Source organism: Salvelinus sp. IW2-2015, linkage group LG4q.1:29 (genome assembly GCF_002910315.2).
Source record: "Salvelinus sp. IW2-2015 linkage group LG4q.1:29, ASM291031v2, whole genome shotgun sequence".
Lineage (NCBI taxonomy): Eukaryota > Metazoa > Chordata > Actinopteri > Salmoniformes > Salmonidae > Salvelinus > Salvelinus sp. IW2-2015.
In genome coordinates, this window is record NC_036842.1 from 1,373,458 (window position 1) to 1,394,587 (window position 21,130).

Sequence of the window (21,130 nt, forward strand, 5' to 3'; positions counted from 1 at the left end):
GTCACGCCCTGGCCTTAGTTATCTTTGTGGGGGATGTTTGTGTGTTTTTGTCTCGTCTAGGGTGTTTGTATTATCTAGGGGGTGTTTGAAGAGTTCATGGGATTGTGTTCATTGTAGGTGTTTAAGTAAGTCTATGGTTGCCTAGATTGGTTCTCAATTAGAGACAGCTGTCTATCGTTGTCTCTGATTGGGAGCCATATTTAGGCAGCCATAGTCATTAGGTAGGTTGTGGGTNGCCTAGATTGGTTCTCAATTAGAGACAGCTGTCTATCGTTGTCTCTGATTGGGAGCCATATTTAGGCAGCCATAGTCATTAGGTAGGTTGTGGGTGATTGTCTATGTGTAAGTTGCCAGTGTCTGCACTTATTGTTTGTATAGCTTCACGTTCGGCTGTTTGTTGTTTTGATTCGTTTGTATAGTGTTCGTTTCGTTTTCGTCTTCATTAAAGAAGAATGTATTGTTATCACGCTGCGCCTTGGTCCTCCTCACTTAAATGTTACGACGAACGTGACACAAATGGTCCTTTTGTTCGATTAATTCCGTCAATATATCCAAAATGTCCATTTATTTGGCGCGTTTGATCCTTTTTGGAGGCAGGCCACTCGATTTTGTCTCTGCGTTATATTGGCATCGAACATGTCACCCTCCCTAGGAGAGGGGGTGACCTTGATAATTTATTGTTAAAATGAGAGGCTACGATGGTAAATTAAATATTTTTGCATCTGAGCTCCTAGCTCTCCTTTATTTTTAAGTTTTCTACTCCGCTAGCCAGCACCTCGCCTAAATAGGTGTGCGTTTCTTTTTCTTCTAGACGGAGCAGTTGCTGTACCAGGCGGTGATACAGACCGACAGGATGATCTTGATTATGCCTCTGTAAAGGTTTGTGAGGGTTTTCGGTGACAAGCCAAATTTCTTCAGCCTCCTGAGGTTGAAGAGGCGCTGTTGCGCCTTCTTCACCACGCTGTCTGTGTGGGTGGACCATTTCAGTTTGTCCGTGATGTGTACGCAGAGGGACTTAAAACTTTCCACATTCTCCACTACTGTCCCGTCAATGTGGATAGGGGGGTGCTCCCTCTGCAGTTTCCTGAAGTCCACAATCATCTCCTTTGTTTTGTTGACGTTGAGTGTGAGGTTATCTTCTTGTGAATAGGGGGAGGGGGGCGCTGTTTTCACTTTGGAAAAAATCGTGCCCAAATTAAACGGCCTCGTACTCTGTTCTAGATCATACAATATGCATATTATTATTACTATTGGGTAGAAAACACTGAAGTTTCTAAAACTGTTTGAATTATATCTGTGAGTAAAACAGAACTCATTTGGCAGCAAACGTCCATACAGGAAGTGAAAATTCTGAAAATGAGGCTCTGTGTCAGGGCCTGCCTATTCAACTGGCTTTTATTTATCGATCTGTATGCACTTCATACGCCTTCCACTAGATGTCAACAGGCAGTAGAAGGTTGAATGGGGTGTCTAGCTTGATGTGAGGCCGAATAAGAGCTTTTGGAGTGACAGGTCTGCCCTTTTGTCAGTTTTCATCTGCGCGCCGGGGAACCTCACATTGTCTTCTGAAAAGCATTCTTAATACACTACGAATTGCTCCGGCTCTCATTTTATTGGATACATATGAGAAGAACATCATAAAGTACGATTTTCAACCGAGTTTGACCAGTTTATTCAAAGTTTATTGGGAATTTGGGAATTTTTCGTTCCATGCGTCAAGAGATGATGGACAAAGTTGCTAATTCGACAGAAGAAATGGACATTCTAAAACCAAACAACGATTTATTCTGGACCTGGACTCCTTGCACAACATTCTGATGGAAGATCAGCAAAAGTAAGACAAAATTTATGATGTTATTTCGTATTTCTGTGTAATATGTTGACTCCAACACGGCGGAGAATAGGTGAGCGCTGTCTCACAATAATGCATGCTGTATGTTGTGGTAAAGTTATTTWWAAAAATCTAACACAGCGGTTGCATTARGAACCAGTGTATCTTTCATTTGCCATACAACAAGTATTTTTATGTAAAGTTTATGATGAGTTCTTTGGTTAGATTAGGTGAGTGTCCAAAATATCTCCGGACATTCTGGTGAATTGTTGCTACGTATTCACAATGTATAACCACGATTTGCAGCCACGATATGCACATTTTCGAACAAAACATAAATGTATTGTATAACATGATGTTATAAGACTGTCATCTGATGAAGTTGTTCAAGGTTAGTGATTAATTTTATATCTATTGCTGGTTTTTGCGAAAGCTATGTTGGCGGTGAATAAATGCCTTCGTGTGTTTGGCTATTGTGGTAAGCTAATATAATTCTATATTGTGTTTTCGCTGTAAAAAAATCGGAAATATTGGCTGAATTCACAAGATGTTTATCTTTCATTTGCTGTACACCATGTATTTTTCATAAATGTTTTATGATGAGTATTTATGTATTTCACGTTGCTCTCTGTAATTATTCTGGCTGCTTTGGTGCTATTTGTGATGGTGGCTGCAATGTAAAACCAGGATTTGTAGCTATAAATATGCACATTTTCGAACAAAACATAAATGTATTGTATAACATGATGTTATAAGACTGTCATCTGATGAAGTTGTTCAAGGTTAGTGATTAATTTTATCTCTATTTGTGGGTTTTGTGAAAGCTACCTATGCGGTGGAAACATGGTGAAAACATGCCGTTGTGTGTTTGGCTATTGTGGTTAGCTAATAGAAATACATAGTGTTTTTGCTGTAAAACGTTTTAAAAATCGGAAATGATGGCTGGATTCACAAGATGTTTATCTCTCATTTGCTGTATTGGACTTGTGATTTCATGAAATGATATGATATCCCTGTCCCGTTAGGCTAGGCTATGCTAGTCAGCTTTTTTGATGAGGAGGATCCCGGATCCGGGAGAGAGAAGCGGTAGAGGTTATTTTCCTGACACCACACTCCGAGGGCCCTCACCTCCTCCCTGTAGGCCGTCTCGTCGTTGTTGGTAATCAAGCCTACCACTGTAGTGTCGTCTGCAAACTTGATGATTGAGTTGGAGGCGTGCATGGCCACGCATTCATGGGTGAACCGGGAGTACATGAGAGGGCTGAGAACGCACCATTGTGGGGCCCCAGTGTTGAGGATCAGCGGTGTGGAGATGTTGTTTCCTACCCTCGCCAGGAACCAGTTGCACAGGGCGGGGTCGAGACCCAGGGTCTCGAGCTTAATGACGAGTTTGGAGGGTACTATGGTGTTAAATGCTAAGCTGTACAACATCGATGAACAGCATTCTTATATAGGTATTCCTCTTCTCCAGATAGATTAGGGCAGTGTGCAGTGTGATTGCGATTGCATTGTCTGTGGACCTATTGGGGCGGTAAGCAAATTGGAGTGCGTCTAGGGTGTCCGGTAGGGTGGAGGTGATATGATCCTTGATTAGTCTCTCAAAGCACTTCATGATGACAGAAGTGAGTGCTACGGGGCGATAGTCATTTTGCTCAGTTACCTTAGCTTTCTTGGGAATAGGAACAATGTTGGCCCTCTTGAAGCATGTGGGAACAACAGACTGGGATAGGGATTTATTGAATATGTCCATAAACACACCAGCCAGCTGGTCTGCGCATGCTCTGAGGACGTGGCTAGGGATGCTGTCTGGGTCGGCAGCCTTGCAAGGGTTAACACGTTTAAATGTTTTACTCTTGTTGGCTGCGGTGAAGGAGAGCCCACAGGTTTGGTAGCGGGCCGTGTCAGTGTATTGTCCTCAAAGCGCACAAAGAAGTTGTTTAGTTTGTCTGGGAGCAAGACGGTGTCCACGACGGGGCTGGAATTATTTTTGTAATCCGTGATTGACTGTAGACCCTGCCACATACGTCTCGTGTCTGAGCCGTTGAATTGCGACTCTACTTTGTCTCTATACTGACGCTTAGCTTGTTTGATTGCCTTGCGGAGGGAATAGCTACACTGTTTGTATTCGGTCATGTTTCCGGTCGCCTTGCCATGATTAAAAGCAGTGGTTCGCGCTTTCAGTTTTGCGCTAATGCTGACATCAATCCATGGTTTCTGGTTGGGGAAGGTTTTAATAGTCACCGTGGGTACAATGTCCCCGATGCACTTGCTAATAAACTCGCTCACCGAATCAGCGTATACATCAATGTTGTTGTCTGAGGCTATCCAGTGCATATCCCAGTCCACGTGATCCAAGCAATCTTGAAGCGCGGAATCCAATTGTCGGACTAGCGTTGAACAGACCTGAGAGCACGAGCGTTTCCTGTTTTAGTTGCTGTCTATAGACTGGGAGCAACAAAATGGAATTGTGGTAAGATTTGCCGAAAGGAGTGTGGGGGGGGGGCTTTGTATGCGTCGCGGAAATTAGAGTAGCAATGATCCAGAATGCTGCCAGCCCGGATCGCACATTCGATATGCTGATAAAATTTAGGGAGCCTTGTTTTCAGATTAGATTTGTTAAAATCCCCAGCTACAATAAATGCATTCTCATTATATGTGGATTTCACTTTACATAGAGTCCAATGAAGTGCTTTCAGAGCCGTCGAGGTGTCTGCTTGGGGGGGATATACACGGCTGTGATTATAATCGAAGAGAATTCTCTTGGTAGAAAATGCGGTCGGCATTTGATTGTAAGGAATTCTAGGTCAGGTGAACAAAAGGACTTGAGTGCCTGTATGTTGTTATGATCACACCACGACACGTTCATCACAAGGCATACACCCCCAACCTTCTTCTTACCAGAGAGATGTATGTTTCTGTCGGCGCGATGCGTGAAGAAACCGGGTGGCTGTACCGACTCTGATAAGGTATCCCAAGTGAGTCATGTTTCCGGGAAACAGAGAATGTTACTATCTCTGATGTCTCTCTGGAAGGCAACCCTTGCTCGTATTTCGTCTACCTTGTTGTCAAAAGACTGGATATTGGTGAATAGTACACTCGGGAGCAGTGAGCGATGTGCCTGTCTATGGAGCTTGACCAGAAGATCGCTCCGCCTGCCCTTTCTGCGGCACCATTGTTTTGGGTCACCTACTGGGATCTGATCCATTGTCTTGGGTGGTGGTCCAAACAGAGGATCCGCTTCGGGAAAGTCGTATTTCTGGTCGTAATGTTAGTAAGTTGACGTTGCTCTTATATCCAATAGTTATTTCCAGCTGTATGTAATAAGACTTAAGATTTCCTGGGGTAACAGTGTAAGAAATAATACATAATAAAACAAAATACTGCATAGTTTCCTAAGAATGCGAAGCGAGGCAACCATCTCTGTCGGCGCCATGTTATGACAGAAGTGAGTGCTACGGGGCGATAGTCATTTAGTTCAGTTACCTTTGCTTTCTTGGGTACAGGAACAATGGTGGACATCTTGAATCATTTGGGGACAACAGACTGGGATAGGGAGAGATTGAATATGTCCGTAAACACTCCAGCCAGCTGGTCTGAGCATGATCTGAGGGCGCGGCTCGGGATTCCGTCTGGGCCGGCAGTAAACGCGAGGCCTGGCGCATATTGACAAGTTAGCCAACTGAAGTCACGTGCTAACATTTTCTGGTAAACCTAGCTTTAGGTGGCTGGTTGTAAAATTATAGCTTGTTATTTAGTAGCCATATCTACGACTAAAAAGAGAAGAGATTTTAGAATCAAAATACAATAGATATCCGATTGTAAAACTTCTTCTATTTTTAGCCATAGATATGGCTAACTGTAGTTGTTCAGCTAACTTAGCTAGACTAGACAGCTAATTTAGCACACTCTAACACAGTAGTATGTCAGCCAGCAATACACAATATGGGATTCAGTAGATAAAGTAAAGTTAGTTAGCTTGCTAGGTGTATTGCAGGAAAAATGACTTACTTAGCCACCATATTTTTCATCTGCCCTCTTGGTGCTGGCATTGGCTGTAGCTGAGCTTCTAGCTTAATCCAACACGTTGTTTCGAATCCTCTTCGCTATAGTCTGGTTGAAACATGTATGGATGAATGTCACCATGTACTGTAGCTATAAAAAATATTCCATCATCGAATTTGTGTTGATAAGAGCATTCACGAGCTATTGCAATCTGGTCAGTTATTTCAGTTTCTTCCAAAGGATTGCGTTGTTAGTGTCCACCTCCCTTTCAAAAAATCCTGCCTTGAGGAAGGGATGGGGCCAGATCCTGAAGCACTGCCCCACATGCATTGTAGTCTTTTAAACTGGGAAAAATGTGTCAGCTTGTATATTTATCAAATCAAATTTTATTTGTCACATACACATGGTTAGCAGATGTTAATGCAAGTGAAGCGAAATGCTTGTGCTTCTAGTTCCGACAATGGAGTATGATCCAACGAGTAATCTAACATAACAATTTCACAACAATTACCTTATACACACAAGTGTAAAGGAATTAATAAGAATATGTACATAAAAAAATATATGAATGAGTGATGGTATAGAACGGCATAGTCAAGATGCAGTGGATGGTATTGAGTACAGTATATACATATGAGATGAGTAATGTAGGGTATGTAAACATATACAAGTGGCATTGTTTAAAGTGGCTAGTGATACATTACATCAAGAAGGCAAGATGCAGTAGATGGTATAGAGTACAGCATATACATATGAGATGAGTAATGTAGGGTATGTAAACATTATATGAAGTGGCATTGTTTAAAGTGGCTAGTGATACATTTATTACATCAATATTTTCAATTTAGCAATGAATCCACTGATAGGAACATTACTTAAAGATGTATAATGGCTCTATCGAACAAGGACAACCATATCGACACGCACAAAAACCTATAGTGTGGTCAGTATCACATAAAGTCTTCGCAAAATGCCACAAAGCAGGCCTACATTTATTTTCAGATCACAAATACACCGGAAGACGTCATATTGCGTATCATTCAGTGCCTAGACCTGCCTTCCTGGGCAATTATGTGTGAAACACATCTCACGGACTTACCCAGATTCCCCCAGGGTGAAATTCCCCTCTAACCATTATACCAATCCTACATCAACAAAAGTCTTAATCAACAGTCAGTTTACCATATTCTCATCCTGAATGGTCATTGAGCTCAGAAACTTCAAGAGCCCAATTGCTTGTAAATGAACGCAAAACCACAAACAGGTTCTATTTGCTAGACTAAATAAGTTGGAAAATGAAACAATTAATGGATACATTAGTTAGTATAGGCTAAAAGAATACAATACAGTAATTGAGGTGAGACTACACAGGTCAATATAAATGACCTGCTGTACTCAAAACAGCATATACAACAGTACATACATTTACAAAACTTTTGAGGACGAGATGGTCTTATCAATTGAGAAGGAAAGTATGAGGCTCCACCAAAACCACGAAAGTTTAAACACAGAAAAAATGTAATTGACATTCACATACAGTTGAAGTCAGAGGTTTACATTCACTTAGGATGTTTTTCAACCACTCCACAAATTTCTTGTTAACAAACTATAGTTTTGGCAAGTTGGTTAGGACATCTACTTTGTGCATGACACAAGTCATTTTCCAACAATTGTTTACAGACAGATTATTTCACTTATAATTCACTGTATCACAATTCCAGTGGGTCAGAAGTTTACATACACTAAGTTGACTGTGCCTTTAAACAGCTTGGAAAATTCCAGAAAATGATGTCATGGCTTTAGAAGCTTCTGATAGGCTAATTGACATAATTTGAGTCAATTGGAGGTGTACCTGTGGATGTATTTCAAGGCCTACCTTCAAACTTTTTGCTTGACATCATGGGAAAATCAAAAGAAATCAGCCAAGACCTAAGAAAAAAATGTGTAGACCTCCACAAGTCTGGTTCATCCTTGGGAGCAAATTCCAAATGCCTGAATGTACCACGTTCATCTGTACAAACAATAGTACGCAAGTATAAACACCATGGGACCACGCAGCCGTCATACAGCTCAGGAAGGAGACACGTTCTGTCTCCTAGAGATGAACGTACTTTGATGTGAAAAGTGCAAATCAATTCCAAAACAACAGCAAAGGACCTTGTGAAGATGCTGGAGGAAACAGGCACAAAAATATCTATGTACCTATAATAATATCTACCTTATTTCTTAGTGTGTGTTAATGTGGACTTTTTTAGCAGTTGATTGTTTTTATTGCTTTACTGGGAGGCTTATTAGAGGTAGACATGACAGTGATATTTATGTTTGAGCTGCAAGGTGAGCTGCACGCAGTGGACTTTCTAATAGGGCAAACCTCCTCAGTGCTAACTGAATAATTCAGGTTCATAGGTGCATGGTTACTGCATACAATAGCTGTAGGATTGACAGAGGCATTCAAAAGAGTTATAGGGACAAATGATCTTACTTACATTATGACTGCCATTGCCCTGGGACAATGTACATTTGCAGCAGTATTACGACAACTCAGCGACAAAAAGGCTGGGATTATCTGAGCAGGGCTTGGGTCACTGATAAATCAGTCTCAACACAGCCTTGAAATACGCGGATAGGGTCCAAGAGCAAAGATGATTTGGATGGACTCCGAGATTCTTGTAGAGCATCTTCTGTTTCCAAAAGGTTTAATCTATAACGTATCTATAAAAGTTACGCCAACAGAGCTACAGAAGTATTTTAGCCAAGAGTGTAATGCTGGTGGCCAGCTGAATTTTTCACAGCTGCGGCCCAGCGATGGTACAGGGCCTGAAATAATTGGAATCTTTCAGAGCTAGAATCAGTTCTTTAAAATGTAATTTTCAGCAGTTACGTGTAATGCCCTGATCTGTTTCACCTGTCTTAGTGATTGTCTCCACCCACCTCCAGGTGTCACCCGTTTTCCCAGTTAGTCCCTGGGTATTTATTCCGGTGTTCCCTGTTTGTTGCCAGTTTGTCTTGTCAAGTCAACCAGCATGTTTTTCCGTGCGCCTGCTTTATCTGATCTCTCTTTTGCTAGTCCTCCCAGTTTTGACCCTTGCCTGCCATGACTCTGAACCCTGCCTGACCAGACTGCCTGTCCTGACCTCGAGCCTGCCTGCCACTCTGTACCTCCTGGACTCTGACCTTGTTATGATCTTTTGCCAGTCCACGACCATTCTCTTGCCTGCCCCTTGGATTCAAATTAATATCAGAGACTCTAACCATCTGCCTCTCGTGTCTGCATCTGGGTTTCGCCCTGTGCTCTTATACACTGCTCAAAAAAATAAAGGGAACACTAAAATAACACATCCTAGATCTGAATGAATGAAACATTCTTATTAAATACTTTTTTCTTTACATAGTTGAATGTGCTGACTACAAAATCACACAAAAATTATCAATGGAAATCAAATTTATCAACCCATGGAGGTCTGGATTTGGAGTCACACTCAAAATTAAAGTGGAAAACCACACTACAGGCTGATCCAACTTTGATGTAATGTCCTTAAAATAAGTCAAAATGAGGCTCAGTAGTGTGTGTGGCCTCCCTACAACGCCTGGGCATGCTCCTGATGAGGTGGCGGATGGTCTCCTGAGGGATCTCCTCCCAGACCTGGACTAAAGCATCCGCCAACTCCTGGACAGTCTGTGGTGCAACGTGATGGAGCGAGACATGTTGTCCCAGATGTGCTCAATTGGATTCAGGTCTGGGGAACGGGCGGGCAAGTCCATAGCATCAATGCCTTCCTCTTGCAGGAACTGCTGACACACTCCAGCCACATGAGGTCTAGCATTGTCTTGCATTAGAAAGAACCCAGGGCCAACTGCACCAGCTTATGGTCTCACAAGGGGTCTGAGGATCTCATCTCGGTACCTAATGGCAGTCAGGCTACCTCTGGCGAGCACATGGAGGGCTGTGCGGCCCCTCAAAAAAATGCCACCCCACACCATGACTGACCCACCGCCAAACCGGTCATCCTGGAGGATKTTGCAGGCAGCAGAATGTTCTCCACGGCGTCTCCAGACTCTGTCACGTCTGTCACATGTGCGTGTGAACCTGCTTTCATCTGTGAAGAGCACAGGGCGCCAGTGGCGAATTTGCCAATCTTGGTGTTCTCTGGCAAATGCCAAACGTCCTGCACGATGTTGGGCTGTAAGTACAACCCCCACCTGTGGACATCGGGCCCTCATACCACCCTCATGGAGTCTGTTTCTGACAGTTTGAGCAGACACATGCACATTTGTGGCCTGCTGGAGGTCATTTTGCAGGGCTCTGGCAGTGCTCCTCCTTGCACAAAGGCGGAGGTAGCGGTCCTGCTGCTGGGGTGTTGCCCTCCTACGGCCTCCTCCACGTCTCCTGATGTACTGGCCTGTCTCCGGGTAGCGCCTCCATGCTCTGGACACTACGCTGACAGACACAGCAAACTTTCTTGCCACAGCTCACATTGATGTGCCATCCTGGATGAGCTGCACTACCTGAGCCACTTGTGTGGGTTGTAGACTCCGTCTCATGCTACCACTAGAGTGAAAGCACCGCCAGCATTCAAAAGTGACCAAAACATCAGCCAGGAAGCATAGGAACTGAGAAGTGGTCTGTGGTCACCACCTGCAGAACCGCGGGTGTTTATTGGGGGTGTCTTGCTAATTGCCTATAATTTCCACCTTTTGTCTATTCCATTTGCACAACAGCATGTGAAATTGATTGTCAATCAGTGTTGCTTCCTAAATGGACAGTTTGATTTCACAGAAGTGTGATTCACTTGGAGTTACATTGTGTTGTTTAAGTTCCCTTTATTTTTTTGAGCAGTGTAGTACGAACTGGCCATGACAGACCCAGAAGACTTGGACCAGCCCCGCCACGCTGTCTCCCTGCAGGGAGCCACTATTGGGAGGCATGAGGAGCTACTGCTGGACCGTTTGGAAGGGCTTCGTTCCCTGACGGAACACCACGACCAAGGGTTCAAGACTATTATGGTGCAAATCAGTGAGTTAGCTCATAGGCAGCCCGCTATCTCTGAGACCTCCCATCACCCAGTAACCTTTTTACTATTAGTGGTGGGTTTGTACAGCCAACCCCAGCCCCCCGAGAACCCCGCTTAGAGCGATATTCTTGGGATCCTGGAACCAGCCTGGGTTTTCTTTCTCAGTGCTCCCTCATCTTTGAGCTGCAGCCATCTTCGTTATCTTCCACTTGGTCGAAGATAGCGTATATTAATACGCTAATGTCGGGAAGGGCGCTCTCCTGGGTTACAGCAGTTTGGGAGCAACAATCCACTATTTGTTGTGATCTGGAAGACTTCATGGCAGCGGTGAGGAAGGTATTCGATTCTCCGGGAGAGAGGCGGCCCAAAAACTACTGGAATTACGTCAAGACTCCCGTAGTGTGGCAGACTACGCTGTAGACTGTTGCACGTTGGCCGCCGAGAGTGCCTGAAATCCGGAGTCCCTATTCAATACCTTCCTTCACGGATTATCAGAGGTGATAAAAGATGAGCTAGCTGCTCGGGAGTTACCGGTGGACCTCGATTCCCTCATCGCTCTCACCAGGATTGATGGACATCTACGGGAACTCAGGAGTGAGAGGACCTGACCTAGGACCTAGGTCTGGCCTAGGTCACTCTCGTCCAACCGCTGCGGCTCGCTCACCTCCGAAGGAATCCGGAAGTCCCCAAAGGCTGTTTTTCCAAGAGGATCCAAAGCCACCCGAGCTCCTTCCGACGAAGGGTGAGTATCCGACGAAGGGTGAGTCGGATACACCGTTGCTCATTTCTACCACCGTTTCATTCGGGGCTACAGCAACCTGGCAGCCCCCCTCTCTACACTCACCTCTCCCAAGGTACCGTTCGCATGGTCTCCAGCAGCGGACAAGGCTTTTTGGGATCTAAAGCAGTGATTCACTACTGCCCCATCCTCATCCATCCGGACCCAACTCATCAGTTTGTGGTTGAGGTTGACGCTTCCGACGTAGGAGTAGGGGTCATCCTTTCCCAGCTATCCATCCAGGACCAAAGGCTTCATCCCTGTGCCTTCATGTCCCATCGACTCAACCCTGCAGAAAGGAACTATGACATTTGGAACCGGGAACTACTAGCAGTTAAGATAGCACTGAAGGAGTGGAGGCACTTGTTGAGATGGAAGGGGCAGAACATCCATTTTTGGTATGGACGGACCATAATAATTTAGAATACCTCCACACTGCCAAGCGCCTCAACCCAAGGCAAGCTTGTTGGGCCCTGTTATTTACCAGGTTCAATTTCACCATCTCCTACCGCCCAGTGTCCAAAAACGTGAAGCCGGACGCTCTCTCCCATCTGTACAGTTCCACTGCCACTCCCTCTGAATCTGAGACCATCCTCCCTGCCTTATGTTTGGCGGCTTCGGTTGTTTGAGGTATTGAGGCTCTGGTTCTATGGCTTGTTTTAAAAACAGCCTAATTTTGGAGCTGATTTCATTTTTAAATAACCAAAAGTGAGAAGTTGTAATCTGAATAAAGAGGAAAAAGTCAATTCTTTAACAATTTTAACTAATCTGCTAGAGAACCAGTTCAGATTTAAGTACAACTTTTGTATGACTGAAGCCTTTAGTGAGAGGTCTAATATTTATATTTTTATAAATAATTTTGAATCATTTCTGCCCTCTGAATTCATATTCATTATATAAAAAGGCCCATTTAATTTTGTCTGGCTTACCGTTCCAAGTAAAATTGATTATTTTTACTCATATAATTTCAGGCAAGGCCATAAGTAAATAGGTCAACTGGGATATGACTAAAGTTAAATCAGTGATTTTTCCACAAATAGACAGGTATTTTCCTTACCATATTAGCAAGATCTTATCTATTTTTGCTAACTTTCTATTAAAATGTGTTGCAGTGCGATCATTTCTCACACAGTCTACTCTGAACAGTTGATGTTGAGATGACTGTTACTTGAACTCTGAAGCATTTATTTGGGCAGCAATTTCTGAGGATGATAACTGTAATGAACTTATCCTCTGCAGCAGCGGTAACTGAGTCTTCCTTTCCTGTTGTGGCCTTCATGAGAGGCAGTTTCAATCATAGCACTTGATGATTTTTGTGACTGCACCTGAAGAAATTTTCAAAGTTCTTGAAATTTTCTGGATTGACTTACCTTCATGTCTTAAAGTAATAGTGGACTGTCATTTCCCTTTGCTTATTTGAGCTGTTCCTGCCATAATATGGACTTGGTCTTTTACCAAATAGTGCTATCCTCTGAATAACAATCCTACCTTGTCACAACACAACTGATTGGAAGGAAAAAAATTCCACACATTAACTTTTAACAAGGCACAACTGTTAATTGAAATGCATTCCAGGTGACTACCTCATGAAGCTGGTTGAGAGAATGCCAAGAGTGTGCAAAGCTGTCAAGGCAAAGGGTGGCTACTTTGAAGAACATCAAATATATTTTGATTTGTTTAACACTTTTTTGGTTAGTACATGATTCCATATTTGTTATTTCATAATATTTGATGTTTTCACTATTATTCAATGTAGAAAAAATAAAGAAAAACCCTGGAATGAGTAGGTGTGTCCAAACTTTTGATTGGTACTGTATATATTTTCAAAGAAGTGTGGATGACCATTACTTGGACTATATAGATTAATGAGCCAAATCTGTTACACCATAATGAGATACAAGTTTCAATTCTATTTATTATAACATATGTTAACTTACCATTCAAAAGTATGATTGAGTGTCCATATAGCTGTACCTTGATATTTGCATTGCTGCTAAGTAAACTTCTGATTGTTCTCCACTATTCCCCCTGCTAAAACTTTACCCTGTCCCTCTGGGGCCTAATTTATAAAAACGGACTTAAGATCAATTTTGCTCTTAAGTACGACTTACCCAGAAAACCACGTATAAGTAGTTATTTATAAAACCTTACTTTGTAGTGGAAGTGATCTTATCTCTACGCAAAGTCTAGACTTCACGTAAGTGATTTTCCTGCTGGTTATGTATGGCTATCCTTTTTATCCCATCAGCCACAGTTCGGTCTTGCCATGGCATTTCTTTTTGGGGCCGCACAGCCCTCCATGTGCTCGCCAGAGGTAGCCTGACTGCCATTAGGTACCGAGATGAGATCTTCAGACCCCTTGTGAGACCATATGCTGACACATGCACATTTGTGGCCTGCTGGAGGTCATTTTGCAGGGCGCTGGCAGTGCACCTCCTTGCACAAAGGCGGAGGTAGCGGTCCTGCTGCTGGGTTGTTGCCCTCCTACGGCCTCCTCCACGTCTCCTGATGTACTGGCCTGTCTCCTGGTAGCGCCTCCATGCTCTGGACACTACGCTGACAGACACAGCAAACCTTTTTGCCACAGCTCGCATTGATGTGCCATCCTGGATGAACTGCACTACCTGAGCCACTTGTGTGGGTTGTAGACTCCGTCTCATGCTACCACTAGAGTGAGAGCACCGCCAGCATTCAAAAGTGACCAAMACATCAGCCAGGAAGCATAGGAACTGAGAAGTGGTCTGTGGTCACCACCTGCAGAATCACTCCTTTTTTGGGGGTGTCTTGCTAATTGCCTATAATTTCCACCTTTTGTCTATTCCATTTGCACAACAGCATGTGAAATGTATTGTCAATCAGTGTTGCTTCCTAAGTGGACAGTTTGATTTCACAGAAGTGTGATTGACTTGGAGTTACATTGTGTTGTTTAAGTGTTCCCTTTATTTTTTTGAGCAGTGTATCACAGGTCCGTACGTAAGTTAGAAATGGGCTTCTTAGAACCTGCGTAAGCAACGTTTTTTATGCTCAGTATCTTTTATGAATCAAACGTAAGTACACCGTCGGAAATGAGCTTACAACTAAGTTCAAGTATAAATCTAAGATTTTTTTTTATAAATGAGGTGCCTGGATCCTAGTGCCTTTGAAAGATTGGGACCCATCCTTTGAAAAGAGCACACAATTCCACCCACAGAACAGTAGCAGATCAACCACCAAAAGCATTTCCAACGCCCCCACCTCGATTGTATTATATACAGTTATAAAGATAAAAATATTTTTATCTTAATTTATTTCCACAAAAAAAAAAAAAAAGCGTAATAATGTAGGCAGTTCATGCTAAGGATTGTTACAAGCAATTATTTTGGCAAACTATTGTGATTCATCCTATTTTGTCCATAACATCATTACTCCATAGCAACAGATGTGGAATACACACACACACTCCCCACCCTTCCCCCATAAACAACCACAAGCTCAGATGTTACAGTTGTTCCATTCCTGAGCCTCAACTCAAGAAAGGACTTGATGTGCGAATGCAGTTTGAGTAGCAGTTTGAGAGTCATGCAAGATTTTGCAATAATGTGGATATTTTATTAACCAAAGTCAAGTCCTAGCTGATGGAGCTCTGATATACACCACACACACACTGGTCTCCCGTTGTGACCATTTTCCCAAGCATTTCTGTGCAGTCCTTTGATTATTTTGTGCCATCAACGCCACAATAATTTGCCCCCTCTCTGATTGTATGACCCCCGCCCCATGGGTTACTGCAGCTAGTGTTGGCAGTACTGCCACTACCTGGGTGTGGGCACCCCACCGGAATTCCCACCTCTAGGTGCAAGGTCGTCAATGTTCTCAATAGCAGCTCTGAGAAATTCCTTGTATATTATGCTCACCAATCCAGGGGCTTTGGATTTGTAAGACCAACCCTGCAAGGCAGGCTCAGAATCTTAAGGGGGCGGTGATGCTTTAGTGGGTCTCTTACCGCATTTATCTTTCTGTCTTGTCTGTGTTTAGCCTACTTGCAGTAAACCTATAAAACAGATAGTCTTCTCAGTATATGGGTCACTTATAATGCATTTTTTAAAACATACATTCGTCCTTCCTAACTCAGTTGCTGGATAGGAAGGAAACCACTCAGGTATTTCACCATGAGGCCAATGGAGACAAACAGAGTTGAATGGCTTTAATCGCTTAATAGTAAAACACGGCAAAAAACGTGCCATTTTTTAAAACTTTGTCCTGACTACAAAGCGTTATGTTAGGTGCAAATCCAACACAACACATCACTGATGTAATGGGTATGCTTGAGCTAAGCACAGGAAAATTCTAGAGAAAAACCTTGTTCAGTCTGCTTTCCAACAACACTGGGAGACAAATTCATCATTGACTTACATAAATTAGATATTTCTGTATTTCATTTTCAATAAATGTGCAATTTTTTTTTTTAAATCTATACATTGACAGCTTTATTATAGTAATACCAACTAAATGAACAGTAAATTAAGATTCAAGCTGTAAAAAAGGGGAGGAAATGACGAGACAGCATACAGCTGAACCAATAAACAAATGTTCAAAAAAAGCACAATCTTTCACATTCTATGCTATGGTTGGCAAGTCAGTATACACCCCTGGTGTAATGTATGATAAGAGGCAGCATTTACAGTTGAATTGTAGAATACAGCAAACCAAACCAATGGTGCAACAATTCAAAATTGGGGGTACAAGAGCAAATATACCAAACATTAGGAACACCTCCCTAATATTGTGTGCAGCCCCCCCTTTTGGCCTCAGAACAGCCTCAATTCATGGGGGCATAGACTTTACAAAGTGTCGAAAGCGTTCCACAGGGATGATGACCCATGTTGACTAATGCTTCCCACAGTTGTGTCAAGTTCGCTGGATATCCTTTGGGTGGTGGACCAATATTGATACACAGATGAAAAACTTAGCAGCATTGCAGTTCTTGACACAAACCGTTGCGCCTGTCCCCATACTACCATACCCTGTTCAAAGGCACAAATCTTTTGTCTTGCCCATTCACTCTCTGAATGGCACACATACACAATCCATGTCTCAAGGCTTGAAAATCCTTAATCTCTACACCGATTGAAGTGGATTTAACAAGTGACATCAATAAGGGTTCATAGCTTTCACCTAGATAAACCTGGTCAGTCTACCATGGAAAGATCAGGTGTTCTTAATGTTTTGTATACATCATCTCTTCAAACATTTGTTTCAAAAATCAAAATCTTCAGTTAATGTTTTGACCAACAGCAGTTTTACAATAAAATCCAGAACTACCTGAAATGCTTTAACATGACCAGGAGGATATACAAGAAAACAAGGGTGAGGAACAAGCTTCAAACTCAAAGCCTCAAAAAAGAGCAGACACTGTCAAAACAGTTTCAAATTGCATCAAAATTGCCATAGGACACAATACTGTATGTTCAAACCCCTGACTAATGCAGGAAAGTAGTGCACAACAATACATTAAAGATACCTGGTAAAGAATAACACCAAAGATACACAGGTTTCATAATACACAACTCCATATATTAAAATATATATTAATCATTTGGCAGATAGAAGATTCATCTTCACACGTCTGAAAGCACACTTGTTTACTGACAGCTCAGCTATCTTCGAGTAGAACACAGAGAGCAGGGGTAGCACTCTGCTAAGACCCCAGACTGTCTGTACAGAGGGGTAGCTCTGTACAGTCCCTCAGCCATTTCAAAAACCTATTTTATTGCAGCACAAGTTAATCTAACTCTGCAAAAGACTTCCATAGTTTTATACATCCCAATGAGACTCAGTCTGTCAGGAATGATTGTTCAAACGCAAAAAGGCTACAGCTAGCTAATGCTAACACTGAAGAGGTTTTAGCATCACTGAGCCTATGCAGATGGAACTGCTAGAAAGCCCCGAAAAAAAAACTAAAAAAATAAAAATAAAAGCATCGTCTCCTTGGTTTAACTGGAATCAAAAGAATGTCAACTGATTTCTATCCTAAACCCGGTTCTGTTTACTGAGTCTTTACTAAACAGCTCCACAATCCACACTCTCTCACCGTTTTATATGAGAGACTGCTGGGAACCTATGAAGAGCTCTCAGTTTATCTACCAGACGGTGATGAATGTGAAATTGATGTCTTGACTTTTCCACATTTTGTTACGTTACAGCCTTATTGTAAAATGTATGAAATTAATTGATTACCTTAATTTACATTTTACATTTTAGTCATTTCGCAGACGCTCTTATCCAGAGCGACTTACAGTAGAGTGCATAATTTTTATTATTTTTTATTACATACTGAGACAAGGATATCCCTACCGGCCAAACCCTCCCTAACCCGGACGACGCTACGCCAATTGTGCGTCGCCCCACGGACCTCCCGGTTGCGGCCGGCTGCGACAGAGCCTGGGCGCGAACCCAGCCCAGCCTGGGCGCGAACCCAGAGACTCTGGTGACGCAGCTAGCACTGCCCGAGACCACTGCGCCACCCGGGAGGTCACTGCGCCACCCGGGAGGTTAATCTACACACAATACCCCATAATGACAAAGCGAAAACAGGTTTTTAGAAATTTTATAAAAAACAAAAATACCTTATTTACATAAGTATTCAGACCCTTTGCTATGAGACTCGAAATTGAGCTCAGGTGCATCCTGTTTCCATTGATCATCCTTGAGATGTTTCTACAACTTGATTGGAGTCCACCTGTAGTAAATTAAATTGATTGGACATGATTTGAAAGGCACACACTATATAAGGTCCCACAATTGACAGTGCAAGTCAGAGCAAAAACCAAGCCATGAGGTCGAAAGAATTGTCCATGTCGCGGAAAGGACTAGGGGAAGGGTACCAAAACCATTCTGCAGCATTGAAGGTCCCCAAGATCAGTGCCCTCCATCATTCTTAAAAATGGAAGAAGCTTGGAACCACCAAGACTCTTCCTAGAGCTGGCCACCCGGCCAAACTGAGCCATCGTGGGGAGAAGGGCCTTGGTTAGGGAGGTGGTTACTCTGACAGAGCTCCAGAGTCCCTCTGTGGAGATGGTTGTCCTTCTGGAAGGTTCTCCCATCTGTGCAGCACTCCACCAAATCAGGCCTTTACAGTTGAGTGGCCAGACAAAAGCAAGATTTTCGGGTCTGATGAAACCAAGATTGAACTCTTTGGCCTACATGCCAAGCGTCACGTCTGGAGGAAAACTGGTCACTCCAACCAGTCAGGTTCGAGGGAAAGATGAACAGAGCAAAGTACAGAGATCCAGAGTGCTCAGGACCTCAGACTGAGGCGAAGGTTCACCTTCCAACAGGACAACGACCCTAAGCACACAGCCAAGACAACGCAGGAGTGGTTACGGGACAAGTCTCTGAATGTCCTTGATGGGCCCAGCCAGAGCCCGGACTTGAACCTGATCGGACCATCTCTGGAGAGACCTGAAAATAGCTGTGCAGCAACGATCCCCATCCAACCTGATAGAGCTTGAGAGTATCTGCAGAGAAGAATGGGAGAAATGCCCCAAATACAGGTGTGCCAAGAAGATACCCAAGAAGACTCAATGCTGTAATCGCTGCCAAAGATGCTTCAATAAAGTACTGAGCAAAGGGTCTGAATACTTATGTAAATGTGATATCTGTTTTTTATTTTTAATACATTTTCAAAAATGGTTTGCTTTGTCATTATGGGGTATGGTGTGTAGCTTGATGAGGGGGGAAAACTATTTAATAAATTTTAGAATAAGGCTGTAATGTAACAAAATGTGTAAAAAGTCAAGTGGTCTGAATACTTTCCGAATGCACTGTAAGTACTAACTTGTTGCTCTTAAAATACAAGCTGATATTCACAAGGCCTGTTTAATATGATGTCTAAAGCTCAACTCTCAGCCATTTTCACTTGATAAAGGTTTTCAACACCTGTAAGTGCCATTTCCTGCAATCTAGAGCAAAAAGTTGCCTTATATGATAACAAATAAAGTTAAGTATCTTATTTCTCAAAGTGGCGCAGCTAGTTCACAAGGTGGTGCAGCGCTCCTCTTACATTCTTTGGGGAGAACCCTCCAGTCAGTGCTTAAAGGAACAGCCACTAGTGCTCCTGTTCAGTGACAGTGTGGTTGAGTGCTTGGGTTGGGTTGGTCTTCCCGTGCAGTCGGTCAGTGTGATCAGCTCAGGGATCACAGGTCACATGCAGTCCACCACGTTGCTGGAGCCCTGGCCCACGTCCCTGATCTGGCTGATGTGAGAGGAGCAGACAGCCACTCCTGCGCCGGCCCGACAGTGAGACACCGACCCCACCAGCTCCCATCTGAGGAGACACACAACACAGATCAATATAAAATGTCAACATCAGACTAGCTGCTCCAAAATGTAGAATTTCCTTTCAACTGTAAAAAAACAGGATACTGTAAAAGGTGTCCAGTGTACAGGTGGTGGTGTAGTAGGCCAGAGATACTCTTTTATAAAATGGGCTCGCTTGATTTAGCTGACCCGATACAACCCATCTGTCTCGCCTGAACAGAACCCCTTCCAATCCCCCCTCTCCAGCTCACCTGTTCATGCGGGGGTCAAAGGCTTCCACTGTGTTGAGGTAGATGTTCCCGTTGTGACCTCCAACCGCAAACACGCAACCCATAACCGTGGCCACACCCACTCCGCCCCGGGGCGTGGTCAGCTCAGAGACGTAGTCCCAGCGACTCAGACGGGGGTCAAAACGCTCCACAGAACTCAGCGGGGAGTTGTCATCAAAACCACCTGACAGCGCAGACAGACCGAAAGACAGAATCAAATACTCTAAGTACTCTTGTAAAGCTGGCTCAGTTGGTAAGAGTGTGGTGCTAGAAATGCCAAGGTTGTGGGTTGAATTCACACAGGGATCACAAACATACTACAAATCTATGCACTCACTGTAAATTGCTTTGAAAAACAGAGTCTAAGTCACATATCATCCACAGTGTGATATCTTGTTTAAGTTTATGCAGTCAGTGAAGCTGCAGACTTTCAATAAAGAGCTACTCCATCCACTGAGGTCAATGCATAGACTGAGGTTATCAGTAGCTTTTCCTCCTCCAAACACACCAATGCTGACTCATGCAAACTAGGGTCAGCTAAAAGTCAGGCCAGAGCTCTGAAACAGCCTAGATGACTCTTCAAATTCAGCAACACAATAAAATTACCCCATCCTTATGGATCGCTTTTAATTAGCAACCAACTTGACAAAACAATAACTTTTCTCCCTCCTGTTTCATGTTTACAAGCCAACAACTATTGTGTGTAGTGGTGTGTGAGTGGGGGGAGGGCATGTGACCCATAGCAATAAGCAGCCAGTGGAATGATGTGACGTATGAGAAGGTGGTTTTGTTTCCAATGATGTGGTGAATCGATATGTGGTCGTTTTACCTACTTTGAATGAATGCATGGATTGTAAGTCACTCTGGATAAGACCATTTGCTAAACAGTAAACATGTCGTCCCCCACAAATTATGCAGCGCCCTCTCAGGCAGATGGGCC

General features: G+C 43.2%; 2 protein-coding genes across 2 annotated transcripts in view; both read right to left on the reverse strand.

Moving 5' to 3' along the window:
- LOC111961221 (lysosome membrane protein 2) overlaps positions 1 to 21,130 on the reverse strand; it is a 99,484-nt gene that overhangs the window by 66,533 nt on the left and 11,821 nt on the right. The window lies entirely within an intron of this gene.
- klhl8 (kelch-like family member 8) overlaps positions 15,793 to 21,130 on the reverse strand; it is a 30,475-nt gene continuing 25,137 nt past the window's right edge. The window contains exons 9-10 of the mRNA XM_023983312.2: positions 20,173 to 20,374; positions 15,793 to 19,928 (exon numbers count right to left, since the gene is read on the reverse strand). Coding sequence (XP_023839080.1) covers positions 19,805 to 19,928; positions 20,173 to 20,374 — 326 coding nt within the window. The 3' untranslated portion in view covers positions 15,793 to 19,804. The remainder of the gene's footprint in view (positions 19,929 to 20,172; positions 20,375 to 21,130) is intronic.